The sequence below is a fragment of the Nomascus leucogenys genome, chromosome 20 (genome assembly GCF_006542625.1).
Source record: "Nomascus leucogenys isolate Asia chromosome 20, Asia_NLE_v1, whole genome shotgun sequence".
Lineage (NCBI taxonomy): Eukaryota > Metazoa > Chordata > Mammalia > Primates > Hylobatidae > Nomascus > Nomascus leucogenys.
In genome coordinates, this window is record NC_044400.1 from 80,293,151 (window position 1) to 80,320,653 (window position 27,503).

The window sequence follows — 27,503 nt, forward strand, 5'->3', positions numbered from 1 at the left end:
CACGCTCCCACGGTGTGGACAGGTGCACATGTACATCCTCACACACACACGTGCACACATGCTCCCTCTGCATTCACCTCCACAGCCACAGGGAAATGAGGGATCCAGGATGAGTCCTGGGACTTGGGTGGGGGAGGGATGCTTGGGGACCCTTCTGGGGTAGGGGCTGGAGTGGGGGGTCTTTCCTGGACACGTGAGGCTGAGAACCCCACCAGATGCCGGGCGGCGATGCGCACAGGCAGTTGGACGCAGGCGTCTGAAGATGTAAAAATAACCGTGAAGTCATGAGCACACGGAAGGCCTCACAGCCAGGGCGGAGGGCCGGGGAGGGCGGGAGGGAAGGAGGAGGAGGGGAGAAGCCGCAGGGAAAATGGAGTGAGCAGGCGTGGTGGCCCAGGGAAGGCAGGGGCGTGTGTGGGCCGGGTACACAGTGGGGGAGTCCCCGCCCACACTGAACACGATGGGAGTCCGCAGAAGCGGCTGTGGGACAGCCCTTGGAGGTCACAGTGTCCTTGAGGCTGTGCCCTTGGCAGCGCAGGTGGTAGCCGCCTGAGGAGACCCTGCTGGGGGTGCAGCAGCCTGGAGCCACCCCCAGAAGCTGGGCAGGGGCGAGGGGGGCGGCCATCGACCAGGCTGGCCTGCTGGTGCCTCCTCGGGCCAGGCCACAGCCAGGGCACACAAGACCAAGATCCAGTGCCTAGCCCCGGACCAATTCACAATGTGGTTCGGGAAGGAAACACATGAGGGCGCCCCTGCCCGGCACAGGTGTTGCAGGTGTGGTGCAGGTGGACCCCCCCCAGACCACAGGCATCACCAGGGGCAGCCCAGGACGAGGCTCCGGATGCCAGGACCGGGCCCTCGCGCCCACCTCTCCATCGCCCTCAAGAGCCCTGTGAGTGGACGAGGATGCAGGCAGGGAAGCAGCCGTCCCAGGTCACCGCTCCCACACGTGGAGCTGAGAGCTGAACTCCAGCTCTCTGATTCCCTGTCCTGACACAGGGGCTGAGGGAAGGTCGCCCTGTTCTTGATGTTTCTATGGGGACAGGATAACTGGCCACCACCCACGCCCGGTCTTCAGCCCGCAGCTGGGATGTCAGCCCCAGTCCCTTGGGGAAGGAGGCAGAGGCACAGGAAATCCACGGCCAGAAGGCTCCGCTCAGGAAGGGCTGAGCCAGTTTCCACCCCCAGCCCCTCATTAGCAGAGCTGCCCACTGTGGAGGGCAGGGCCCCAGCACAGCACTAGCCGTGGGGCAGCTCCGGGGCTCACGGGGCACCTGCCAGGGGGCTCCCGGCTCCTGCGCTGTCTCCGTGGGGTCCCTTCTGCAGGCTGCTGGGCTCAGTCCTATCAGGCTGCCTTTGAGGGCGACGTGGAACTGGGGACCCTGCCCTCCAGGAACTCAGCGTTAGAACCGAGAGCAGGGATGGAGGGACTAAGCAAGCGCCCAGCCATCAGCCCGGGGGCAGGCGCGGAACTTCCAGCCAGCTGTGGGGGGCGAGGTTTGGGCTGGTTGCGGGGAGCTGGGCTCTGCCCATTAGTCTGTGTCTTGGGCCAGATCCCTCGGGTTTCTGCACCTCAGCTTCCCCCCCACGGTGACTCCAAGACCCTGCCAGCTCCAGGACTTGGGCCCTCCCGGTGGCTTTTCTGAGCTGGATGAAGCCCCCAGGGGCAGCCCCATGGGAAGCGGGTCCCCTGCAAGCGTCTGGCCTAGGGCCACACCCTCCACACAATGCCAAGAACACTTTCCTCGTCACCCCCAGCCGCCGCACCAGGGAGGAAGAAGAGAGGGGCTGCGCCAGGGGCCGGCATGCAGGGCCACCAGCAGTGAGTCCTGGGCCACGACCGGACACAGACCACCCTCCTCTCCCGGGGCCCTGCCCAGAGAGGGGACGCAGACACGCGTTCCGCAGTGAGGATGCGGTGGAGACCTCGAGGAACGTGGTCCCACTGCAGGGCACCCTACAGTCCCACACCGAGGCAGACGGCCCGACGTCCACTGGCCATGCCGGGTGCTGCGGCTGAGCAGCCCTTTGATAAAAGGGGTTTCCCTTTCATTCGCTAAACTTTGTCATAAGAGAAAGACGTGCTCATGATTGAGAAAAACGCGAGGAGAAAGGTGCCAGTGGAAACGGTGCACATCCGGGCCTTTCCCAGAAGGAAATCACCGCTGGTAACAATAAGAACCCTGCCTGTCTTACAAGGAAGCAGACGGGACCCTTCCTCTCTCCCTCACACCAGAAGCACGGGGTCTGTGCTGTCTGCTCCTCCAGGGCTGGGGCCTGCTCCCCCCACGCCGGGCCCATCCACAAGGGAGGTGGTCTCCAGCGCTGAGCGGGAAGGCAGCTGGGTGAAGGCAAAGGGGGTGGCATCCAGGGAGGCTCATGAGGGGCCGGGGGAAGAAGCATCAGGGCCTCTGTGCAGAGAGGAGGTGCCAGGCTGGCCTGGTCAGGGTGGGGAGGTAGGTGTGAGAACTCTGTTCTGTCCCATCGCCTCATCTGACCCACCTCTGGGCAACCCCACAGGGTGTCAGTTTCAGCCCCGGGCTGCTGGAGTGACCAACACAGAAAGCAGGTGTCCAAAGCAATGAGTCCCAGACCAGTGAGTCAGTGGGTGCTAGGGACACCTGGCCGCAAGGGTCGGAATGAACATCCACTCAGAGGGGGCATGGCGCCTTCCACTACCCCACATCACCTCCCACGCCAGCCCCACAAGGCTGCAGATCTCAGCTGCGCGGGATACGGGGTAACCCAGCGGACGCTCGGGAGCCACCACGTTCACGCACAGACTCACAGATTGTCCCACCTGGGGGACCCATTGCAAACTCCTGTCACTCCACTCAGGCACTCACCGGCCCGGGGAGCACACCCTCTTGAGGCAGGCAGGCCCTGCCTCCTGGGACTGTCTGATCCAGAAAGAAAAGCCCTCCAAGAGGGACAAAGACCTCTCCCCTGACGCTCCTCTTTGGGGGCTGCTGTCCCAGGTGCCTTCCTGGGCTGTGGCCTCTCTGGAGGGTCTGCACCAGCTCCAGCCCAGCACCATCCACCAAGCATCACCTGCCCCACCACAGCCCCAGCCCAGCCACAGCTGACTAAAGCCTGTCATCCGCCCCAGCCTGGCAGGGACTGTCACTCTGCCCAGATCCCATCCCTTCCTATACCAGGTCCCCTGCAGCCCCCGAGGACAAAGACGCCCTCCCAGGCTCTGTTGGTGCCCCCACAGCTCCAGGCAGGAGGTCTGGGCACAGAGGGCTGAGTGGAGAAGTGACCAGCGTGCAGCCCAGGCCCTGCAAGGGGAGGTGGAGGCAGGCAGGAAGTGCCTTCCTCCAGGACCACCGAGGCCCTGCAGAGGGGACCCAGAAGGGATCCCTGCCCCACACCCTCCCTGGGAGCCACAGACACCCATCCTGGAGGACGCTCTGGCAGCCCCACGGCGTACAGCCCCCCATGCACGCAGGCCGAGCATCCCACCCAGACCAGGGCCTGGCTGGCTCCTCCGCACCTGTCCTCTGGAGCAGCTGCAGGCCCGGCTCAGCCCTCCCTACAGGCCCAGCGCTGCAGGCGGCCTGGGCTGCCAGACCTGGGGGCTCCATGCTGGCCCTCCCCAAGCTGGGGTGCTGGCTCAGGGCAGGGACTGCGGGGGACCCCTGCCCCCTCCCAGAGGACTGTTCCCCCAGCAATGTCGCAGTCTCTCTGCCCTGCCCCACCGCAGCCCAGCCTCTCCTCTGCCTGGGAGGGGCCCAGGGTCAGCGCTCACCCACGCAGCACCCCTGGAGGCTGGGTTCCGGGGCCCTGCTCTGAGCGTTTCCACAAGCACAGCTCAACCCTCAGGCATGTGGGGCTTTGCTTCTGGGGGGCCCCTTGCTGCTCTGCTGGGGGGCTCAGGGCCTGCATCCCCTCCGCCTACAGGGCCTCCCAGGCAGCCCCTCGGGCCTCAATCTGCCCTGCTGGAAAGAGGGTTCTTCCGTCCTGGGCCCCCACCTGCGCTCCCAGGGGCGCCATGGGGTCCGGGTCCGCACGGGGCTCTCGGGTTTCCCGGCAGGGTGACAGCAGCGGCGATTTCGGGCGAGCTGGCATTACTGCCCCGGGCCTCTAGGCCCCCCACGCCCACCGTTCCCCACCCGCCCGGCTCACCTGCTACCGGCGACGGCTTGCGCAGCACCAGCCACCTACTCTTCCACTGCGGGGACAGAGGGGAGCGTGAGCCGCCGCCCGCGCCCGCGCCCCCCCGCGCCCCCGACGCGCCCCGACCTTCTTGCCGTCCCGCAGCTTGACCTGGCCCTCCACCAGCGCCGCCTCGGTCATCTTCTGTCATGGTTCCGCGCCGCCGCGCTCGCCCCGGCGCCCCAGCCCAGGGTCACTTTCAAAATAGCTCCCAGGGCCCTGGGCTGGGCCAGGAGGGCGGGACCGCAGGCAGGGCGGCGACACCGGCGACTCCAGGGCCGGCGCGGGCGGGGCCCCTTCTCCTGCAGGCGGCTCCCCCACCCCCACGGGCCCCTCTGGCCCCACCGTCCCGCGGCGGCCACCGGAGCCGCCCGCCCTCTGGAGCAAGCGCACCATCTGGGCTCAGACGCTTAGACCAGTGCCTGGGGGCGGGGGGTCGGGCGGGGGCTTGTTTTTCAAAAAGCAGAGAAAACCACCCAGCAGACATCCGCCGCGCTCTGGGCAGTGCTCCCAACTTTCAAGTTGGTCTTCAACCAATCCGGCTTCCCAGACTGGCATCTACCCCTCCCACTACCCCAGGGGTCACCAGACACCCCGACAACAGACTGGCCACAGGCAGCCCAGGCCTAGGATGCTCTCACGTCCCCAGGCTTCCCCCACACTGAGGTGACCCCTCCCCAGGCAGGCAGTAGGGGTCAGGGAGCCCCTGGCAGCCTCTGTCTCTTCCTCCATTTCTGTTCCCATTAAAAGGCTGCAGGGACCCCAGTGCGGGTGGGCAGGTCCAGGACCCACAGTGCCGCCTCGGGGCCCCAGGTCTCCACCTCTTCTGCCCCCAACCCCAGGCAAGAGCAGGCCCTGGTTAGGCCAGCCGGCTCCCATGGGCAGAGGAGCTGCCTGCTTTGTAAAGGACCCGCCAGCAGCCCTCCCAGCTGGGTGGACTTTGCATTTCTGGACTCCCCCTCCTTGACCCTGTGGCTCCAGTCCAGCTGTCCCCAAGCTCTGGCCTGGGCATCAGATGTCACACCCAGGTCCTTCTGGAGACAGGCCATGTGCTTTGGGGGACCTGGCAGGTCCATGCCTTGGGTGTCAGCCCCATCCGAGAGACGGCCTCCACCACCCTGGGGTTGGGGACACCCGGCAGATGCGGGTACAGCAGTGGGGAGGGGCGATGGCACCCTAGAAAATAAGCACCTGGACAAACAGCGAAGCTCCATCCACATGCCCTACCCTAGACCCCGTCCTCACAGGGCTGACAGTTCTCAGGGGAGAAGAGGGAAGGGGTAGACCGTGTCCCATTAGGGAGGAGACGTCTTCATTTCATCCCATCCAGACCCTAGGCTGGGCTCTGTCTGCCTCGTACTGAGGAGGAAACAGAATCAGGGCAGCGTGAGGCCTCACAGCCAGGACTGAGCCACATCGGCTGACCTCAGAGCAGGGCTCAGAGGCATCGGGAGCCCTGGGCGCCCCTCCCCACTGCCCCTGTGATCCAAGAGAGAGGTCTCTGGTGGGCCACAAGGGTTGGCTTTGATGCTTCGGTGATGTCTTGTCAGGGTCTCATACAAGGCGGGGGACACCAGGCCCAGGAAGCAGATCTTTGCATCCCCCACCCACCCCCGCAGTCACCTGTGCAGCCACCAGCCGCCTTCCGCGGAACAGTTGCTGGGCCACAGAGCCCCATTCATGCTCCCCACACATCCCAGGCCCCCAAGGGGCTGGCCCAGGACAGCCGGTGCGGAGGCGGGGGCCGTTGGGGCTGTAGCCGCAGACACATCCGCTGCCCTGGGCGCCTGGCACTTGCTCATCCCTACAGGGAGGGGCAGGGCCCCGCTGCATTCCTGAGTGCTGGCCCGGGCCCAGGCTCCTGCCATGCCTGGCAGCTGCACCTGCTCCCACACAGCCTGGAACACACAGGATGCCGGAGGGTAGACAACTCCCTTCCCTGCTCCATGCGGCTCCAGGGCTGCTGAAAGGTGGAGGAAGCTTCCTGCAGGAGGAGGAGGTGGCCTGGCTGCCACTCCCAGACTGGCCAAGAGCTCTGTGACCCTGGGCAAGCTCCTGTCCCGCTCTGTGCCTCAGAAGTTATAGCCAGAAGTTTCCCCACAAGTTATAGCCAGGGTTGCTTGTTGCAAATGGAGAAATAGGCTGGCCACTGAGTACAAAGGGGTTGATTGGAAGCAAATCAGGTCTCCAAGAACCAAGGGGAAGGCTGGAGAGCTGGTGGGCAGTGAAAACAGAGTCACATCCTGAGACAGGAGGACACCATAGCCTGGCCCCACAGCACGGCTGGGCTCCACACAAGGGGCAGGGTCATCACCTTCAAAGGAGCCCACAGTCTCAGGTCACAGCGGCACCCCTGTCTGACCACAGAGCCCTCTGCGGCTGCCATGCTGCTGCTGGACACTGTGGCCAGGCACACTGCCACTCTGCCAGACCCCATGGTCGTGGCGCACTGCCACCCGCCAGTGGCTCTGTGGCCAAGGGACCTGTCCCTGACTAGCCACACCACCTTTCGCCACCGTGTTATCTTACTGGTCTCAGCTTCCTCTTCTACCTTGATACTGTGAGGAGCCCCAATGAGATGACGTCCATGAGCGTCTTTCAAAATGATCCAGGGTTTTCCAAGGTGATTCCAAGGGGATGATGGGGACCAGGGGTGGGCTGCTTTGTCTTGCATCTCCAAGTGGCCTGGTGTGTGGGAGAGAAACACGTCAGCTGAGCGTGGCAAGCACCGTACCCTGTGGTCACACCCATTCGTGCATCCACGTTTCCCAGTACCACCCCCCCCCCCAATCAGGTAAGGCTGAATGAGTGAGTTCTGGCCAGTAAAGCATGGGTGGAAGGGGTGACCAACACTTCTGACCTGCCCATAGGATGCCTAATACAGTTCGGCTGTATCCCCACCCAAATCTCTAATATTAGCTCCTGTAATCCTCATGTGTTGTGGGAGGGACCCAGTGGGAGGTAATTGAATCATGGGGGGTGGGGTTTTCCTGTGCTCTTCTCATGAGAGTGAATAAGTCTCATGAGATCTGATGGTTTTATGAAGGGCAGTTCCCTGCACATGTTCTTTGCCTGCCACCATGTAAGAGGTGCCTTTGCTCCTTCATCTTCCACCATTTCCCTTTGCCTTCAGCAAGCACCTCAGCAGTTCATGTTTTTTTTTTTCCTGGTGGAGTGACCCAAACCTTCATTCCTGAAGGGTCTGGGTGATTTGTAGTCCTGCCTGGATTGGGCTGTTGTAGTTTCCCATTGACCTTAATCACAGGGCACGGTAATACTAACAGACGCCCTAATGGATCTTTTGTAATTCCATGCATACTCTTCCTTACCTCCTTTGTGGAGTTGTAGACTGATTCCATCTCGATAGTCTGGGTCAATCACTCCAGCCAACACCGTAATTCCTTCCTAGCCTGTTGACTTAAAGGTAGGAGGAGCCCAGAGTGTCCAGGTGGCAATCTTAACTTCTAGCTTAATGGAATAGTTGTGTCTCCTGGTGACACCATTCCTCCCTCTGGAACTAAGACCTCTAGGCCAGCAGAACATAATGTCATGGGAACAGGAAGCAAACATTTTGCTAGTGGATCACCAGGGGTCATGGTGAGTGGTGCCACTTCCACTTCAGTGCCTTGATTCCTGGACCAGTGAATCCTGGCTAAGGGAGAAACAATATCATATATTGGATGCTGATTCAGAGCATACATGGCCTTCTGGAGAACTTTGCCCCAGCCCTGCAAAGTATTGTCACCAGTTGGCGTTGTAATTCTGACTTCAAAAGGCCATTCCACCATTCTATCAATCCAGCTGCTTCAGAATGATGGGGAACGTGGTAAGATCAGTGAATTCCATGAGCATATGAGCCACTGCCACACTTCTTCAGCTGTAAAGTGAGCGCCTTGGTCAGAGGCAATGCTGTGTGGAACACCATGATGGTGGATGAGGCATTCTGTGAGTCCATGGATGGTAGTCTTGGCAGAAGCACTGCGTGCAGGATAGGCAAACCCACATCAGGAGTAAGTGTCTATTCCAGTGAGGACAAACCTCTGCCCTTTCCATGATGGAAGAGATCCAATATAATCAACCTGCCACCAGGTAGCTGGCTGATCACCCTGAGGAATGGTGCCATATTGAGGCTCAGTGTTAGTCTCTGCTGCTGGCAAATTGGGCACTCAGCAGTGGCAGGTCAGCCTTGGTGAGTGGAGGTCCACGTTGCTGAATCTCCATGTGTAATCTCCATCCCTGCCACCATGGCCACTTTGTTCATGGGCCCATTGCGCGATGACAGGGGTGGCTGGGGAAAGAGGCTGAGTGGTGTCCACAGAACAGGTCATCCTACCTACTTATTAAAATCCTCCCCTGCTGAGGTTACCCATTGGTGAGCACTACAGGGGATACAAATATCTTCAGTTTTTGACCACTCAGAGAGGTCCATCCACATACCTCTTCCCCAAATTTCTTGGTCACCAATTTTCCAATCATGCTTCTTTCAAGCCCCTGACCATTGTCTTCCAAGCCCATTCTTCCAAGCCCCATCCAGTCAAACCATTGTCTACAGTCCATGAATCAGTACATAATCACACACCGGGCTGATTCTCCTCCCATGCAAAGTGCACAACCAGGTGCACCGCTCCAAGTTCTGCCCACTGGGAAGATTTCCCTTCACCACTGTCCTTCAGGGATGTCCTAAAAAGGGGCTGTAGTGCTGCAGCTGTCCACTTTCGGGTGGTGCCTGCATATCGTGCAGAACCATCCGTGAACCAGGCACTAGTCCTCTCTTCCTCCGTCAAATGACTGTTGCAGGCCGAAAGAGTGAGGGTCATGATCAACTCAGTATACCACTGGAGGCTCTATGAGCAAACAGCAAACTGTTCTCATAAAAGCAGGTTGTTGCTGAACTGACAAACTGCATATGCCGCCCAGAAGGACTGCTGAGAGCAGTCACGACCCAGGCACAAGTGTTTCTTGTGATTAGGCAACTATGAAGCCTGTTAGCAATCATGTGAACCTGTGATCAGTTAAGGAGCTGACCAATCATTACCCCCTGCTCCCTGCTCTTTCTACCCAATATGAAGGGCTATAGAAGCTCAGGGTGGCTGCCCTTGCTCACTGGAAACTGGGCGCCTTCTTCTTCCCCTTGCCCTTCCTTTAAAATAGTTTCTTTTGTTTCTTGTTTTCATTTCTACATTCATCCTCCTTTGTTCAGTCCCTTAGTAACCATGGCAAACCGCAGCAAATGAACATAGGGAACTCCCCATGAGGCCATTGGTGCAGGCTGGGGGAGAGGAGGCAGGGTGGCAGGAGTGGAGACCATGGGCATTTGAGCCACTTCCTCATGTAAAACTTGCTTGTGCCTTCAGGACCTGCTCGAGCCCAGTCACATATATACCACTTCTCTTTGATGACGGAATGCTGCTGTGCATGACCCACTTTACAGCTAGACGGGTCAGAAAGCACCCAGTTCATGATTGGCAGTTCAGGTCGCATGGTGACTTGATGACCCATAGTCAAACGTTCAGTTTCCACCAAAGCCCAGTACACCAGGCCAAAAGCTGTCTTGCAAAAGGAGAATAGTTATCTGCAGAAGATGGCAGGGCCTTGCCCCAAAATCTGAGAGGCCTCTGCTGTGATTCACCTATGGGGGCCTGCCAGAGGCTCCAGACAGCATCCCTATCTGCCACCGACACATCAAGCACCATTGGATCTGCTGGGTCACATGGCCCAAGTGGCAGAGCAGCTTGCACAGCAGCCTGAACCTGTTGCAGAGCCTTCTCCTGTTCTGGACCCCACCCAAAACTGGCAGCCTTTCGGGTCACTTGGTAAACGTGCCGGAGTAACACACCCAAATGAGGAATGTGTTGCCTCCAAAATCCATATAGGCCCACTAGGCATCGTGCCTCTTTCTTGGTTGTAAGAGGGTCCAAATGCAGCAACTTACCCTTCACCTTAGGAATATCTCGACAGGTCCCAAACCACCGGACCCCTAGAAATTTTATTGAGGTTGAAGTTCCCTGAATTTCAGTCGGATTTGTTTCCCATCCTCTGGCACACAAATGTCTCACCAATAAGTCCAGTGTGTTTGCTACTTCTTGCCCACTGGATCCAGTCACCATCATGTCATCAATGTCATGGACCAGTGTGATATCTTGCAGAAGCGAAAAGCGATCAAGGTCTCTCCAAATAAGATTATGACACAAAGCCGGAGAGCTGATGTACCCCTGATGGAGGACAGTAAAGGTATATTGCTGGCTTTGCCAGCTGAAGGCAAATTGCTTCTGGTGGGCCTTATGGACAGGAATGGAGAAAAAGGCATTTGCCAAGACAATGGCTGCATACCAGGTACCAGGAGGTGTGTTAATTTGCTCAAGCAATGAAACCACATCTGGTACAGCAGCTGCAATTGGAGTCACCACTTGCTTAAGCTTACGGTAATCCACTGTCATTCCCCAAGAACCATCTGTCTTCTGCACAGGCCAAATGGGAGAGTTGAACGGGGATGTGGTGGGAATCACTACCTCTGCGTCTTTCAAGTCCTTGATGGTGGGTGGCACTAATCTCTGCAATCCCTCCAAGGATGCAATATTGTTTTTGGTTTACTCTTTTTGTAGGTAGAGGCAGCTCTAATGGCTTCCATTTGGCCTTCCCCACCATAATAACCCTCACTCTACCAGTCAGGGAGCCAGTGTGGGGGCTCTGCCAGCTGCTAAGTATGTCTATGCCAATTATGCATTCTGGCACTGGGGAAATGACCACAGGATGAGCCCGGGGACCCACTGGACCCACTGTAAGTCAGATCTGAGCTAAAACTCCATTAATTCCCTGACCTCCATAAGCCCCTACTTTAACTGGAGGACCACAGTGACGTTTTGGGTCTCCTGGAATCAATGTCATCTTAGAGCCAGTGTCCAGTAGTCCCCAAAATGTCTGATCATTTCCCTTTCCCCAACACAGTTACCCTGGCATAAGGCTGGAGGTCTCCTTGGGGAAGGATGGGAGAAAGATTAACAGCATAGGCCGGGCCTGGTGGCTCATGCCTGTAATCCCAGCACTTTGGGAGGCCAAGGCTGGCGGATCACGAGGTCAGGAGATCGAAACCATCCAGACTAACACGATGAAACCCCGTCTCTACTAAAAATACAAAAAATTAGCTGGGTGTGGTAGTGGGAGCCTGTAGTCCCAGCTACTTGGGAGGCTGAGGCAGGAGAATGGTGTGAACCCAGGAGGCAGAGCTTGCAGTGAGCCCAGATTGCGCCACTGCACTCCAGCCTGGGTGACAGAGCAAGACTCCATCTCAAAAAAAAAAAAAAAGAAAGAAAGAAAGATTAACAGTATAAATTGTCAGTAGTGTAGTGGAGTCCTTCCTCAAGGGGACCCAGCCTCCCCTTCATTCAAGGGGTTATGGGTCTATAAACTGTCTCAAGTCTGGAAATTGATTGAAGGGCTGTGATTCTCTGTTTTTATAATTCATATTAGTCTTTTGTCCATTTGACCTAAAAGTTTTCTGCTTATATAAATTAAGCAGGATTACAGTAGGCTCTGTATCAATTTCACTTTTAGGAACACCATGATTAATTAGCCAATGCCAGAGCTCTACATGAGTCAGACTATTCTGATTGCCACTTTGCCTCTGCTGTCCATTACAGTAGCTGTGCCCACCTTGCCTTTGACGGTTAAGTGCCGCCACTTGGCCCCTGCCACCTCAGGATCCAGTTATTCCCATCATCCCATTAAATCATATTTAAATTTTGTAGTTGAGTGACTGTGGTTCCCACTGTTAGATCTGACATACAGAGAAGAGCAATTACAGGGCCCTTCAAAGATGCAGGTGCTGCCCTCAAAAATCTATTTCACAAGGTATTGGTCAAGGGTATATCTTCTGGACCCTCCCAGCTGGGGTGAGTAGGTCTAAAGTGACTAATCCACTCCACCATCCCAATCTCCCTAAGCCTTTGGATCCCTTCCTCTAAGCCAAGGGAGATCAGGCATATCCGGCTCACTCGCAGTGGGCCATCTTTTAATCCATATTTCAGCCAACCAAGCAAATAAACTATTAGAACCTTTTTGAACTCCTGAGTTGTGACATTCAATGCAGAGTCCCTACTTAGTGGGCCCAAATCAATAAATCCAGCCTGATCCAACTCTATGTTCCTTCTACCATTATCCCGCACCCTTAATATCCATTCCCATGCCTGTTTTCCAGATTTCTGTTTATATCAATTAGAGAACTCAAATGGTTATTTTCGAGTGTAGCACACCTCCTCATGGGTCACACTCTCAACCTCACCTCTAGGCACCCACTGGGACTTTAGTCTAGTTATAGGTCAAGAAACAAACAGGGGTGTTAGGGGTGGCTCCTCAGGAGAATCAACATTATCTTGCCTGGCAACTGCCTCAGGGGAGGCCATCACTGTTGCCTCAGGCAGTGCATGATTTATTTCCTCAGACAAAGGTGGAAAGGCTGATGGCAGCCTGGGTTGGGGAGGGAATGTTGCCACTACTGGGGATGGGGAAGCTGTTTCTTCTGGTGAAAAAGGTTCATCAGAGTTTACAAACTCAGTGTCCCCAGCTTCATCAGGGTCCTCTCACACATCCCCATTCCAAGTTGCAGGGTCCTATTCTTTTCCAATCAATGCCCTCACTTTAACAGTGGGCACCTGGCGAGGCTGTGCACGTACCTTTCATTGCAGGTCAGTCACTCCCATGGTAAGAGCTTGTGTCTGTTTTTCCACGATTTCAGCTCTTTCTCTACAGGAGATAAGACTCTCACTGAGGGCAATCTTAGAAGATTTGAGGCTCAGTATCTGCTTCTGAAGCTGAGAGTGAGAATCCCTGAGTTCATCATTTTCTTTCATCACTTTGTCCACTGAACTTTAGGAGCAACCAACCAGCTTCATTAGTTCTTTGGTTCTCCACATATGGTCACAGATATTATGTATAGAGTCACTAAACTCCTCGCCTCTCATGAGTAGTGAATCAAGAGCGTCAAATGCATTGAGTTTGCCTAACTCTCTAAATAGTTCATGCCAAGGACTATCATTGTTCTCCATACCATTAGAAGTAGAGTCCTTAGCATTTTTGGGCCGAATCATATTAAGCAGCCAACTCCAGAAACCCCAAAACCAACAAAAGAACTCCATCCTTAATGTTCTGTTCTTCTAGAACCACTCCTGGTACCAAACTCTGTATTAGGGTTCTCTAGAGGGACAGAACTAATAAGATAGATATATACATATAAAGGGGAGTTTATGAAGTATTAACTCACATGATTGCAAGGTCCAACAATAGGCTATCTTCAAGCTGAGGAGCAAAGAAAGCCAGTCTGAATCCCAAAACTGAAGAACCTGGAGTCCAATGTACAAGGGCAGGAAGCATCCAGCACAGGAGAAAGATGGAGGCTGGGAGGCTAGGCCAGTCGAGTCTTTTCGTTTCTGTGCCTGCTTATATTCTAGCCACACTGGCAGCTGATTAGATGGTGCCCACCCAGATAAAGGGTGGATATGCCTTCCCCAGCCAAATGACTCAAATGTTAATCTCTTTTGGCCACACCTCACAGACACACCAAGGATCAATACTTTGTATCCTTCAATCCAATCAAGCTGACACTCAGTGTTAAACATCACAGTGGACCTTCCTGAGAGTGGATCTTCCTCTCCCAGTCCACTGACTCAATTGTTAATCTCTTCTGGCAACACCCAGAAACACCCAGATACACTCAGAAACAATAATTTATATCCTTCAACCCTTTAACTTGTCAATTAAGTCAAGTTTACACTTAATATTAACCATCACAACCAGGAACAACTTTATGTCAATGAATATAAAAAATTAGACAGATGAATTTTTTTTTTTTTGTGAGACAGAGTCTCGCTGTGTCTCCCAAGCTGGAGTGTAGTGGCAGGATCTCGGCTCACTGCAACCTCCGCCTCCCAGGTTCAATCGATTCTCCTGCCTCAGCCTCCTGAGTAGCTGGGATTACAGACACCTGCCACCACGCCCGGCTAATTTTTGTATTTTTAGTAGAGATGGGCTTTCATCATGTTGGCCAGGCTGGTCTCAAACTCCTAACCTTGTGATCCACCTGCCTCGGCCTCCCAAAGTGCTGGGATTACAGGCATGAGTCACCACACCTGGCTGACAGATGTATTTATAAAAGCATAACTTCCTGTAACTGGCTCAAGAAGAAATAAAACTAGTCCCATAACTATTAAAGACATTGAATCAGTAGTTAAATATAATCCTGTAAAGAAAACACCAAGACAGGTAATTTTATGGGAGAATTCCATTTAACTTTCAAAGGATAGATCCTTCTAACTATATAGAGAGTTTTCCAGTGAATTTTGATAAAAGGAGAACTTATTTTATGAGGCTAGGATAGCCTTGATAACAGTCATTCAGAGAATATAGGAAAGGAAAATTATAGGCCAATCTCATAAACGTACGTGCAAAATCCTAAATAAAATATAAATTTTAAAAAGTTTTTTAAAAAAAGTATCAGTCAGGGTCCCAATAGGTGGGCACACACGGTGGAACAGTTCAAGGAGGGTTTTTATGTCCACATTTTTGGTCAAAATGTGGACAATCACAGTCAGAAACTCGGGAGCCCAGGGCTGGTTAAGGTGGAGGGGCCACACCAGTTCTAGAATGCTGGCAATGGCGGGAGCGGACCCCGGAGCCTCAGAAGGAGAAAGTCATTTACATCTTGAGAGCAGCGCTGACCTTCATTCCCAGGACGCAGCCAACCTGAGGGTATTTGTTTGCTACGGGACCATAATAAACTACCACAGATTGGGTGCCTTCGACAAGAGAAGCTTCTCACCTCGCAGTTCCGGAAGCCAGAAGTCCAAAACCCAGGTGGCAGCAGGCTTGGCTCCCTTGGAGGCCGGCAGGGGGCACCTGCTCCCGGCCTCTGGCCCTGGTTTGTGGACGGCCATCTTCTCTCCAGGTGTCTCCCATCGCCTTCCCGCTGTACATGTCTGCGTCCTGTAAAAAGAAGCCCTTCAAAACCAAAGCTGTTGGAACTTTAAATTATTTTGCATCTTCAAGTAACATGATTATAGGGCCTGAGTTGCATATGACAGGCAGCTGTAGCTTAGGCAGCTGTAACCTTTATTCCTCTGATTATAGATTAGCCTTTCCTTTACCTACGTTGCTTTGTAAAGTGTTATAAAAGGCTACAGGATACCAGGGAAGACCCCTTCCGTCTTCATGTTGATCTTCACTGTGGATTTGCTCCCCTCTGACTTCTCTTACACAGAGACCTCACTGGCCACCACGTTGTCTAAGACAGAACGTTCGATAGACTCTTTCAAATTGGAAAAGGAAAAGAAAACAAGCTGATTAATCAAATTGCTGCGACTCATAAACCAGCCTTGCATGGGAAGCACTGTAACCCTGTTCAGTTTGTTTATTTTCTGCCTGTAGAAGCAGCACCTTCACTTTTTGGCTTTGGGGTGCGGGCCCGAATCCTCTGCAGTCTGTGTGTCCCACGTGGCTGTTTTCAGCTTCACGCCTGCACACGCTCTTTTAAACTGGATTCTGATCTTTTTATTTCAGGTGGACAGTCCAAATTTCCTCTTCTTATTAGGACACCAGTCATACTGAGTTAGTGCCCATCCTAATGACCTAATTCGAACTTGATTGCCTTTTTAAACATTCTATCTCCAAATGTAGTCACATGCTGGGCTACTAGGGGTTAGGACTTCAACATATGAATTAATTAATTTATTAAAACAGGATGCTGCTCTGTACCCAGGCTGGATTGCAGTGGCGTGATCCTGGCTCACTGCAACCTCCACCTCCTGTGCTCAGGTGATCCTTCCCCTTCAGCCTCCTGAGTAGCTGAGACTACAGGTGCGTGCCACCACACACAGCTAAATTTTTTGTGGGGACTGGGTTTCACCGTGTTGCCCAGGCTGGTCTTGAATTCCCACCTGGGCCTCCCAAAGTGCTGGGATGACAGGTGTGGGCCACTGCGCCCAGCCATCATATGAATTCTGGAAGGACATAATTCCACCTGAAACACTGAGGTGACCCCAAAGAAAGGGAGCCAGGAAAATACACGCCCAGTCTCTCTCCCCTGCCTCTGATCTCCTGCTGGAGCTCCCAGTAGCCCAAGAAGAAACCAGAGAGTGCACAGCCCACTGCAGACCACAGAGACCAGCCTCCCACGGCACAGCACAAGGGGAACAAGCAGGGAACACGCGGGAGGGGCAAAGGGAAGACCCCAGCTCGCACTCCAGCTCAATACCGTCCACTCCAGGAATGCAAGGCCAACCTGAGTTAGAAAACCTATCATGTGCCGGGTACAGTGGCTCACGCCTGTAATCCCAGCACTTTGGGTGGCCAAGTCGGGTAGATCATTTGAAGTCAGGAGTTCAAGACCAGCCTGGGCAACGTGGTGAAACCCCATCTCTACTAAAAATACAAAAATTAGCTGGGCGTGGTGGCAGGCACCTGTAATCCCAGCTACTCAGGAGGATGAGGCAGAAGAATCACTTGAGCCTGGGAGGCAGAGGTTGTGGTGAGCCGAGATCGTGCCACTGCACTCCAGGCTGGGTGGCAGAGCGAGACCCTGTCTCAGAAAGAAAGAAGGAAAAAGAAGAAAGAAGGAAAGAAAGAGAAGAAAGAAAGAAAGAAAGAAGAAAGAAAAAGAGAGAGAGAGAAAGAAAGAAGAAAGAAGAAAGAAAGGAAGAAAAGGAAGGAAGGAAGGAAGAAGGGAGGGAGGGAGGAAGGAAGGGAGAAAGGCCGAGAGGGAGGGAGAAAGGGAGGGCGGGAGGGAGGGAGGGAGGAAACCTATCGTGGAAGTCATCATGTTAGTAGAGCCAAAGGGAAAATGTGTACATTGATCTCAACAGAGGCGGGGGAAGCGTGTGAAAATGCTCACCGCTCATGGGGGAAGGGTCAGGGACGGCTCACATCGGATGTGGGTGAAGTGGGGCTGAAGCCGTGCGGTTCAGAGCCCCAGAACCGGCTGCTGGAGGCCCCCACACTCAGAAGGAAGAGCAGCTCCACTCTCAGGATCCTGGGGCAGGGGCGCCAGCCTCAGTCCCCCAGCCACTGCCCAGGCTGCACCAACACTGTGGCGGGGGCAGGGGTCTTCAGTGACGAGTTCGTTCCATGAGCTCGAAGGCTCTGAGGCCCGTGCACGGCAGCAGGGGCCGTGGGGAGAAGGGCCTGGCCGTGTCTCTCTTCCCTCTTTGCTCAGAATCGGGCTTTGCTTGGGGCAGTAACTGTGTGGCCCCGATGCCCCGTTTCCTGCCCTCCCAGCCTCCTGTGCAGCCAGGGTGGCGCCAGTCTGCTGGGGAAGGGGCGCCTGACAAAAGGGAACAGCTGTAACTGCAAACCACTGCCTCCCCGAGACCAGGACGCCAGGAAGGAGGTGAGGCCCAGGAAAGAAGGTCCTGGGTGCCTCGGAGCAGGGAGGAGACCTGCCCCCCACCCGCCACACTCCCGCCCTCTCTGCCCTCTGGCCCCACCTCCTCCTGTCTCCTGTCCTCCCTGGCTGGAGGGAGGGTACAGCCTCCGCCAGCCCAGCAATGACCCTCTAACTGGGCCCCATCTGGCACGTGGGCCCCTCCCTCAGCCTCCTCCCTCCCGGGAAGTGCAGCCCAGGCTCGGTCAGGCGGGCTGCCATCTGGAAGGCCAATGACGGCCTGCAGGTGTTCTCGTGGGGCTGCTCTTCTTCGGGTTCAATACTCCGTGCACCACGTGGATCGGACCCCTCCACACCTGGGGGCCTGGACTTGGTTTCCACTTCCTGCCCTGGGACAACCCAGGTGCTGAGCCCCGGCCTGGTGCTGGCCTGGGAGGGGGCTGGACTCTGCTGGGGCCTGAAGAGACCCAGACCTGATCCCCTGACAACTCTCTGGGCCGTGGGGCCAGACCCCGCTGTGGGGCCACAGGCTCCATCTCCACTGAGAACCGTGCGGGCTCCAGAACGGCAGCCTGAGGCCTGCTGCCCATAGACCTGGGCCCCAGTCGTGGCCTGGAGGGGAAGGCGGGGCCGCAGGCAGGGGCCAGGCAGCGTGGGCCAGGTTCTTGGAAATATCTTTATTGTCAGCAAGGCAGGGAATGGTGGGAACCAGGGTGTCCCGCTGGAGGGTCAGGAGGGAGCCACAAGCCGCCTGGGAGGCCGTATCCGGTCGTTGATCCAGTCCACATAGTTGGCCACGCGGGTGTAGACCCCTGGCTTGTGGAGCCGCCCGCAGCCATCTCCCCAGCTGATGATGCCGTAGAGATAAGCCACGCCATTCTTCTCGCAGGCCAGGGGCCCCCCTGAGTCCCCCTGGGCAGAGACGCTGGTCAGAGCCACCCTCCCAGGGGCCTGGCTCAGGGACCCCCCTCTCCCCCAAGTGGCAGCTTGCAGACAGAGGACAAAGGCATTTCTGAGCAAGGGAGCTGACCCACTCTCCCGAACCTCATGAAAAGTGTCTCATTCCCTGGGGAAAGCACTGGCTGGGCCAGGGCATCCAACCACATTATTCCCCTTCCTGAAGCCACGGTCCCCCTCTTCCCACCAGCACACACCCTGTGTGGACCATACAGCCACCCTGTGTCCCAGCACCTCCTGAAATGACTTCTTCACTCCCTGGCAAACTCCTACGCATCCCTCAGGACCAGTGCAAACACCCCCTCCTCCAGGAAGCCATCCTGATTTCCGCTAGTGAGGTCCAGTGACAAGCCCCACCCACTCTACCACCCCTGGGCTTTGTGGCCTTGGAAGAGTGAATTGACTGCCTGGGGCTCAGGCTCCCCAGCTATAAAACAGGGGATAAAAGAGCTTTCGCATGCCAGGGTTGCCGTGCCTCCTGAGCACACAGGCCTGCAGAGTCCAGGATGTGGTTGGGCTGTTGGGCTTATTGAAGGTTGAAGAGCTGGTTTGAGAGAACTCGGGGCAAAGGGGGCCTTTGGTGCCTGGTGTCACACGGACAGCACTGCCTTGGGCTGGACGACCGGGAACTGTCCGGGCTCTGTGGGACCCCAGGCCCCTCTCAGAGCCTGGGTCTCCTCTTGTGCGTGAGGAGGACGCCCTTCCGGCAGGGGTCTGGGTGGCCCGGGGGTACTGGCCACCGACAGTAAGTGTGCTCCCTGCCCAGGGGTCCCTGGCTGGCCCTGCCAGGTTGGGGTGCCACCAGGCTCTGGGCTCCCGAGGGGCAAGCATCTCGGAGACTCAGGACCAGCTGAGCCCCCACCGGTCAGGCCAGTCAGGTCCTGGTGGGGCGGGGACCAGCTCACCTGGCAGGCGTCGGACTTGCAGTCAAAGTAGCCGGCACAGAGCATGTTGGGGCTGATGTCGGTGCCGTAGACCTCAGGGCTGCTGCACTTGTGGTCGGCGACCAGGGGGACCAGGGCCTCCCGAAGGGAGCTGGAGTAGCCGCTCACGTCTACAGGACACAGTGCCCTCAGCGTGACACGCACACCGTGGCTGGCCACTGTCCACCCTGGCGGGGTGCTGGGCACCCCCCTCCCAACTCACTCTCGTCCAAGTGGCCCCAGCCTGCAATCTGGCACTTGTGTCCGGCAGGGAAGGTGCTGCCGGGCTCGGGCAGGCAGATGGGCTGCACGAACTGCGAGCGTGTGGCACAGCGGTCCCCTTTCTTCTTCAGCCGGATCAGGACTGATCAGAAGAGCGGAGGGTCAGCCTGTGGTGTGCAGGCTGAACGGGAGGCTGTCGGGGCCCGTGATGGAGGGAGGGTAGCCAGTGGCTTCCAAGGGGCAGCCTGGGAGATCTAGAAGGGAGTGGTGCCCTGTCCTCCTTGCCCTGCCCCCAGCTTCCCCCACACCACATGTCTGCCCAGCTCCTGCCCCTGTCTGGGCCTGGCCTGGGGGACACAGGGCCCACTTGCCCAGAGTGCGGCCACGACACGCTGGAGCTCACCGAGGTCGTGGTCGCTGGGGTTGAACACTGAGTACAGGGTGTATGGGATGTATTTCTCGATGCCGAAGGTCTGTGTCACGTCCGTCGTGCGGTTGAAGAAGTGCTGGCCCAGCACCACGGAGACACTCTCCCTGGGGGGGCTGTGCAAGGGGGGCTGGAGGCTGCATGGACCAGCCCTCCCCTGGCCACCAGGGTCACCTCTCCCCACCCCCTGTCAGGCCCACGGAGGCCAACGGTGTGGGACCCTGGTCCCGGGGAGAGGTCTGAGCAGGTGCCTGGGTGTGGGCTGTTGATATGGGGGAGACGGGGGTCACCAAGCAGGGGCTATTGCCAGTCACCCCCAGATCCGGGCATGGGAGCTGAAGTGCGGTGCCATCCCTCCGGACAACACTGGTCACAAGCCCTGGGGGGAGTCTCAGGCTAAGCCCAGGCAGGATCGGCTGCAAGGCCGGACCCGAGTGGGTAGAGACCTGGCCTGCTAAGGCCCTGCCCCAGCTTCCATCCACATCGTGGGGTCCCCAGATGCAGCCCTCACTCCTGCTGGGCACACAGCCCGGGCCCCAGGGTCAGCCTGGCTCCCATCTGCTGTGTGGAGGTTGCTCCACCCTGCCTCGGCCTCCTGCCCTGGGCTCCATGTGGGGAACCCCACTTCTCCACACTGAGGAGGGCTCTGACCCCATTTGCAGGCCCAGGAGCCGCCCACTGCAGGTTCCGCAGGCCACGCAGGACCCCACCCTGGGAGCCGTGGTCCTTGAAAGGCCGCCAGACCCTCGGCTGGCCGGACCCCTGCTCCTAATTACTGGGGTGCCCATCGAAGGTGGAAGGGCGTCTGGCCCAGGCTGCTCCGTCTCAGGGTCTCCCCACTGGAGGCCCACCTCCCAGAGTGTGCGCCTGGGTGGCTGTGCGCCCCCACTGAGGGGGGCCAGCTGAGTGGGCTGGGCCTCAGTTTCCCTGGCTGTGCTTGGGCTCCTAGGGCTCTGACGCGTTGTCACTGCGCTCCTTGGCTCCCTACTGACAGCCAGGACTCTGGGAGGGGCGGGGCCTGCGGGGAGGACAGGACCTGACCCACTGCACCCTCCACAGGCGCCGGGTTCTCTGTGGAAACACCCCGACCCCTGGGCTCCCTAAATAGGGACAGGGTTTCTGGAGTGTCCATCCATGCCCAGCTCAGGGCTGAGCCCCAAGTCCCAGAGAGGTCAGAGAGGGTGACCGGGGACCCCGGGAAGGGGTCAGCGGAGGCACCAGGATGGGGTCCGCAAGCGGGTGGGGACAGGAGCGTAGTGACACTGGATGGCGTGCGGGGCCTCAGGGCAGGTGACTGGGGCCCAGAGGAGGTGCACCTGTGGGAGAAGCAGTGGGCGGCCGACACCACCCAGCAGGTGTGGACCAGGCTCCCGGCACAGAAGCTGTCCCCGATGTAGATGGCGGCCAGCCATGGGTGCGAGCCGGGCAGCGAGGAGGAGCCGCCGATGATGCGTGGCCGCAGGAACGTCCTCTTCTTGTGCCTCCTGCCGCAGGCCTGGCGCCCCGGGGAGGCTGGCTCAGGGAGGGTCGCCAGGAGATCCGGTGACAGTTGGACTCTGGTGAGGGATTCTGGGAGCAAAGGTCACCGGGTCACACCCCTGGGGTTCACAGGGCCAGCCCCCTTCCACACACAGGCTCTACCCGGCAGGAGGCGCTGCAGAGGGCCGTGGCCGGACCCCCTGTCCACGCTGCTCAGGCCCTGGCGCCCGCCCACCTCTGCCCTCAGTTTCCAAATCTGTAGAATGGGGTTCAATGCCCAATCCCAAGGCTCTGTGAGAGCCAGAGGGGCTGGACACACGGAGGCCTTTGTGACCCCCTCAGCAGCCTGGAACCCCACAGCCAGCCCCAGCACAGTCAGAGACCCCCACATGAGAGCCCCGGGCTGGCCCCGCCTGGGTCCTAGGGAGCCGGGGGGCCTCTCCCCAGGGCAGGAAGCAGGTGGCCTCTGGGGGGGCTGCCCGCCCAGGGTCTGATGCCAGGGGTGCCTGTGGGGAGCCTGCACACTGTCCCCCCTGCACCTCCCTGAAAGGCTTCTGGGGCCATCCTGGGCATGGTCCAGGCTGGGCAGGTGTCACCCCGAGGCCGTCGCCTGGTGACCAGGCCCCTGCAGCGGGCTGCTTCCCCACTGTGACCCCAGTACCGACCCACTGCGTGACCTTGGACCAGCCTGATCCTGTGAGCTTCAGTTTCCCCATCTGTCAGAGGTGCAGTAGCCAGGTGTGGGGAGGGGCTAGGAGGATCACGGGGAAAACTGCTGTGACCTCGGTGGGGCCCGAGGCAGCACCCCCCACCAGCGGCGCACCGCAGGCCTCCAGGCGGCAGTACTCCCAGGAGAGCGCGCTGTCCTTCACCACGTAGCACCAGGGCCTCTCGTCATTGTCCGGATTCCTGCGGTGCATGAGCGGGGGCTGGCGGGGAGTCACACTGCCCCTCGAAGAGGGCATGGGCAGGGGGCATCGGAATCCCCAGCAGGGTGGCTCCCCACACCTGGAGCAGTGGGAAGGGCGCGGCCCTCCCTAGGGCAGCCTCCCAGGCAGAGGTACCGGGGCCTGTCTGGACGGAGCTGGCCCCGCCTGGGTCCTAGGGAGCCAGGGGGCCTCTCCCCAGGACAAACCCTGCCTGCCCCGCGTGCGGCAGCCTGAGTGGCGTGGTGCTGACCGGCAGTAGGCGTGGGGTCCCAGGCCCAGCAGGGCCGCAGTGCCCACTGAATCCACGTGCAGCTCCTGGTAGAGCAGATCGGAGTTCCAGGCCAGGCAGCTGAGGCCCGAGGCTGAGGTGCTGGCCACGCCACGGTACCCAGTGCCATTCCCCAAGAAGCAGCGCTCATCAGGCTCTGCGGGCAGAGGGGCAGTGAGGCCGGCCCACGGTGGGTCCACCCGGCACTGCCCCAGGGCACCCAGGGAGGCTGACCCACTCACTGATGTTGCAGAGCCGCCCGGCCAAGCCCGGTGGGCAGGCACACACGGTGGTCCCGGTGGCCACGATCAGGTGGCAGGTGCCCCCGTTCAGGCAAGGGCTGCTCAGACAAGCTGGGGGCAGGGCCAAGGAGCTGGGCCAGGGGCCACACAGTGCCCCACAACAGCGGAGTCGGGGCCGGGGTCCACCCCTTGTCCCTCGTTTCTGGGTGACCTCAGGCCATTCCTCCCACTCGGGTGGGGACAGGGACACCCGTCAGGGGTCAGTGGCACGGCTCACACCCCATGGCGCACCTGTATGTCGGGTGCCTTCGCACCGAGCCCGGCCCCCCAAGCACTCGCACTGTTCCACGTGGCCCTGGCGCACACGGACCCAGCGGTCACCCCCATCCAGGTACTCGTAGCGGGTCTCATCAAAGCATTTCTCTGAGGGGTGCACAGTAAGCCCTCACACCCTGGCCACCCGCTGTCCCTGTGCAGGGCCCCTGCCCTGCACTGGGGCAGCCACCTGTTCTCCCATCCTCCCGGGACTTGCTCCAGCCCCTGGACCCCTGCGGACCTCCGAGGCCCAGCTCACCCGTGCCGCAGTCCTTGCCAGTGAAGGCCCGGGGGCAGCTGCAGTGGTAGGACTGGGGGTCCTGGGTATTGGAGCACGAGCCTCCATTGAGGCAGGGGCCGGAGGCACAGGGATCCAGGGCAGCTGGGGACATGCGGGAGGGGCCGTGAGGGGCAGGCTGGGAGCCTCAGGGTCCCTCTGCGACATCCCCTGCTTGCTAAGGCCTCCATCAGGCCCCAGTGAGGGGTTCTGAGAGCAAAGGGGCCCTCTCCACGCCCCTCGGGGTGCAAGGTCCCTGGGAGGGGCACAGACCTCCCCTTCCTCCCAGCGTCCCCCACGCAGCACCTGGGCCACTGGCCCAGCTGTGCACGTGGCTTTCTGGAAGCCCGGCACCCACACTGTCAGGCAGCAGCCCCCTCCCATGTGTCCCGGGACCCGTGTGAGCAGGGCGGCTGGCACCGCACCCCACAGACCCTGCCCACCTGTCCCCTGCCCGGGGCACGCCTGTGTGGCTGCAGGGCCTGGCCTCACCACCAGGCGGCGCCTTGGCCCCAGCGATGGCCGCCCAGCCACCATGAGACGCAGGTCCGGCCTGGGAGAGGCTCTGGCCCTAAGTGGCACCCACCGGGGTTAACACTGGAGCTCTTCTTCTGCTCTGCTCCAGCCAGGACCCCTGCCCAGGTCCGCCCCATCCTCCCCTGGCCCCTCTGGCCTGGCCTAGCGCCCCCTGCCCGCCCCAGGCTACTCAACCCAGCACCCACCTGGGCCCCCTGGAGGCGGGGTGGCCTGCACACAGTAGCCCCAGGCCCTGTCCCGGTCGTAGTTGTGAGTTGTGGCACACCTGGGGGGCGACACCTGCGTGCATGGGGGTCCCAGGCAGAGGCCCCCCACCCCACCCTACCACCCTGGAGGGTCTGGGTTCACTGGGTCTGCCTGCTGCGTGGTGAGTGCCTACTGTGTGCCCGGCTCCCAGAGAAGTAGGCAGCGTGGGGCAGGTGACCCCAGCTCGGGTGCCCCGGCCGCCTGGACCCACCACTTCCTGTGGGCACTGCCCTCCGAAGTGCAGGCGTGGAGCATGCGGCCCCCGTAGCGGAAGGGGAACCTGCAGGGCCTCCCGTCCTCGGTGAGTGCTGTGGGGAGGGGGTGGCAGGGTCAGGGCTCCCTCGAGGGGCACCTGAGCCCCTCAGGACGTCCAGCCGCAGCCATGCTCCTCCCACCCAGCCCCAAGGTGAAGCACGACACCCCCTCCCGGGCCCACCTGACCCACCTTGGGCCTGGGGGCTACTGCTCGAGGGAACTGCCCTGGGCGGGGGCGGGAGCCTCCCACTTTGGGGTCCCTCTGCCTCTGGAGCACTTGTTGCTGGGGTCTCAGAGGTCACAGAGGTCACCAGGACAGTGGGGATCGCAGGGGTCGCTGTGGCATTAGGTTCTGGGGACTCCGTACGGTTCTAGGAGGAGCAGAAAGGGTGTCAGTGTGGGACGGATCCTCACACTGAGGTCCTGCCGGGCAGGAGGTCACAGCCCTGAGCCTGTTTCCATACTGGGGCCCCCAGATCTCGGAGCAGGTTCCAGGAGGACACACGACATTCCTGAGGCCTCAGCCAGGCCCTGACACCTTCCCCACCCTCGGCCCCTAGTTCGCACCTGCTCAGGGTCACTGCCCAGGCCCAGGCACTGCTACCCACCAGGCTTCAACCCTGACGTCAGTTCTCGGTGATGGGAGCAGCTAGGAGGCCCTCGGAGGTTCCCCCAACCTCACGCATCCAGACCCGACAGAGGCCCAGAGAGAGGGGGCAGCTCCCAGACCCATAGGGGCCCAGGCCAGGCCGCACAGGGATGACAGCCCCCAGGCGGGGCTCTGTGAGCCCAGGCCCCAGCCTCCAAGGCCAGCACAGCACAAACCTGCCCTGTGAGGGCCAGCTTTCAACGTGAGCCCCCTGCTCGGACCTCCGCCCCCTCAAATCCCCACGCTCTGCAGTGACCCTCCCTCTGGCCTCCTCCCAAGGACCCCGAGTGGCCACAGGGAACCTCTGGTCGCACTGCGACAAGGTCACTGCTCACCCCGCCAGGCTGGGGCTGGAACCCCCGCGGCAGCAGCAGCAGCAGCAGGAGGAGGAGGAAGGGGCCCAGCCCCGGTGGGGGGCAGGGGCTGGGGACCCAGGCCCAGCGCCCCATGGCTCCTGAGCTGGCCTGAGGGGCAGTGGGAGGCGGGAGCAGAGCGGCCAAGGCAGGAGGGGTCAAGGCTTCGTGGCAATGATTAACCCTGGCTGCCTCCCAGGTCAGGCGGGCCCAGCCGGAGAGGAAGTCCCCGAGTCCCCTGGCCCCCACACCTGCTGCCCACCTCACTTTGACCCTACCTGGAAGCCCAGTTGTCTCTCTGGCCTCGGCCTGCATGGGTCCTAGTCCTAGACCTGACATGGTCCTTGGGGCTCAGCTTAGAAGCCTCCTCCAGGAAGTCTTCCAGGATAATACAGATAGGTTGGGGCCTAGATGGTCTGGCACAGCTCCCAGTCCCTGCAGGCCACAGAGCTGGCCACCATCTGCCTGTGAATCATCCATGATGAGAGCCGCTACGGGTGCTGAACCTTGGAGGTGTCCAGCCCTGCGCCCAGCACAGCACAGACAGTAGCGGTGGGGATGGGACTGTCCCTGTCCCACAGACAGCAGCACTGGGGGCTCCTGGAGGGTTCGGTGCTGCCTCCTCTCGGTGGCCCCAGGGCTGGCCAAAAGGCCAGGCACAGGGAGGAGAGGGGCCATGCAATGGCTGAGTGCAGCACATGATGACCTGAGACCGGCCCCACCTGCCTATCCTGACTCTGGGGGTGGCCAGGGCCCCCCAGCAGCCCCTGGCGATGTTCAGAGTGTCCCTTCCTCCCCAACTCCCACACAGACCCAGGAGTTCACTCCAAAAGGCTTTCCAACCCCAGCTCCCCACCGCCACCTGGATGGTCCAGGCCAAGTCTGTGGAAGCACAACCCTGGGCCAGGTACGCTGGGGCCTGGGATGGGGACGCCACTGCCACCCGGATGGAGCTGGAGTCATGGAATTCGTGACTTGGGGCTGTGGGCAGAGCTGCCTGAGGAACCTCTTCTGCAATATTGGGGCAGCTGCCACGGCGCCTCAGGTTCCCCAAGTCAGCAGCCGCATCCCAGGGCTGCCGAGGTGGGAGGAGGGGCAAGTGAACCACTGTGGCCTGGAGACCAGCGAGGGCTGAAGGTGCCTCCCTGTATACCCTAAACCCCCTCTCTCTGTCCCCCATTTGCCTATCTGTGCAGAGGGAGAGAGAATGGACACCCACCGACCACCCAGCTTGACACCATGGGCCCCAGGGGACACAGTGGACATGGAGGTGTGGTGGGCCCTGGGAGCAGGGTGGACGTGGGCTCGTGGTGGGTCCTGGGGGCACAGTGAATGCAGAGGTGTGGTGGGCCCTGGGGCCACAGCGGGCACCGTGGTGGGTGGTACACACAGCTGGTACTGGGCTTCATCTTCCATTCCGACCCCTCCCCCAGCCCCCTTCCTAGAGCACCACTAAGTGGGGTGCATCCACTCCCTGGAAGCTTCTAGAACAGCCCCAGGGGACTGGCTGTGCTCTCAGGCCTCTAGGATGCTCTCAGGAGCTCACCAACCACCCTGGACTGAGGGTACTCGGCGTTAGGGGTTCCATCAAGGCAACCTGGGGAATGGCCCTGCCTCTTCTGACTCGACCCAGCCCCCATGGCCCCGGCCTCCCCCGCAGCCACACGGGGCTCCCTTTCTGTAATCAGACCCTCCTTAGCCCCAGGGCCTCGGCACAGGCCCAGGGCTCTTTCTAGACTTCCTGTGCCGTCAAGTTGCAGTTTACATGGTCCCTCCCCAGAAAGGCCCTCAGACCACCCTGCTAAACAAGGCCGGGGCAGGGTCCCCACGTGACGGCGAGAGCCACAGTCTCTGCCATCTGGTCCTGGCCCTCAGGCCCCAGGAGCCAAGCTTCCCTCTC

The 27,503-nt window shown here is 59.3% G+C and overlaps 2 protein-coding genes across 4 annotated transcripts in view; both read right to left on the reverse strand.

Moving 5' to 3' along the window:
- DOK7 (docking protein 7) overlaps positions 1–4,369 on the reverse strand; it is a 41,352-nt gene extending 36,983 nt beyond the window's left edge. For both annotated transcript variants that reach the window (XM_030800842.1, XM_030800840.1), the window contains exons 1-2: positions 4,246–4,369; positions 4,129–4,174 (exon numbers count right to left, since the gene is read on the reverse strand). In XM_030800842.1, coding sequence (XP_030656702.1) covers positions 4,129–4,174; positions 4,246–4,299 — 100 coding nt within the window. In that variant the 5' untranslated portion in view covers positions 4,300–4,369. The remainder of the gene's footprint in view (positions 1–4,128; positions 4,175–4,245) is intronic.
- Positions 4,370–18,177: 13,808 nt separating this feature from the next.
- On the reverse strand, positions 18,178–25,762 carry HGFAC (HGF activator). Of its 2 annotated transcripts, XM_030801115.1 has the most exons (15): positions 25,586–25,727; positions 24,792–24,972; positions 24,558–24,654; positions 24,286–24,365; positions 23,546–23,668; positions 23,263–23,394; positions 22,972–23,082; positions 22,712–22,886; positions 22,356–22,441; positions 21,768–21,788; positions 21,370–21,622; positions 20,030–20,169; positions 19,628–19,768; positions 19,387–19,535; positions 18,191–18,436 (listed from the first exon to the last, which is right to left on the reverse strand). In XM_030801115.1, exons 1-15 carry the CDS (start codon positions 25,697–25,699, stop codon positions 18,254–18,256), a joined length of 1,986 nt encoding a protein of 661 aa, XP_030656975.1. In that variant the 5' UTR covers positions 25,700–25,727; the 3' UTR covers positions 18,191–18,253. The 2 variants fall into 2 exon arrangements, with proteins under 2 accessions (XP_030656976.1, XP_030656975.1); XM_030801116.1 differs by lacking the exon at positions 21,768–21,788 and having other exon boundaries at positions 18,178–18,436; positions 25,586–25,762.
- Between the last annotated feature and the right edge of the window lie 1,741 nt (positions 25,763–27,503).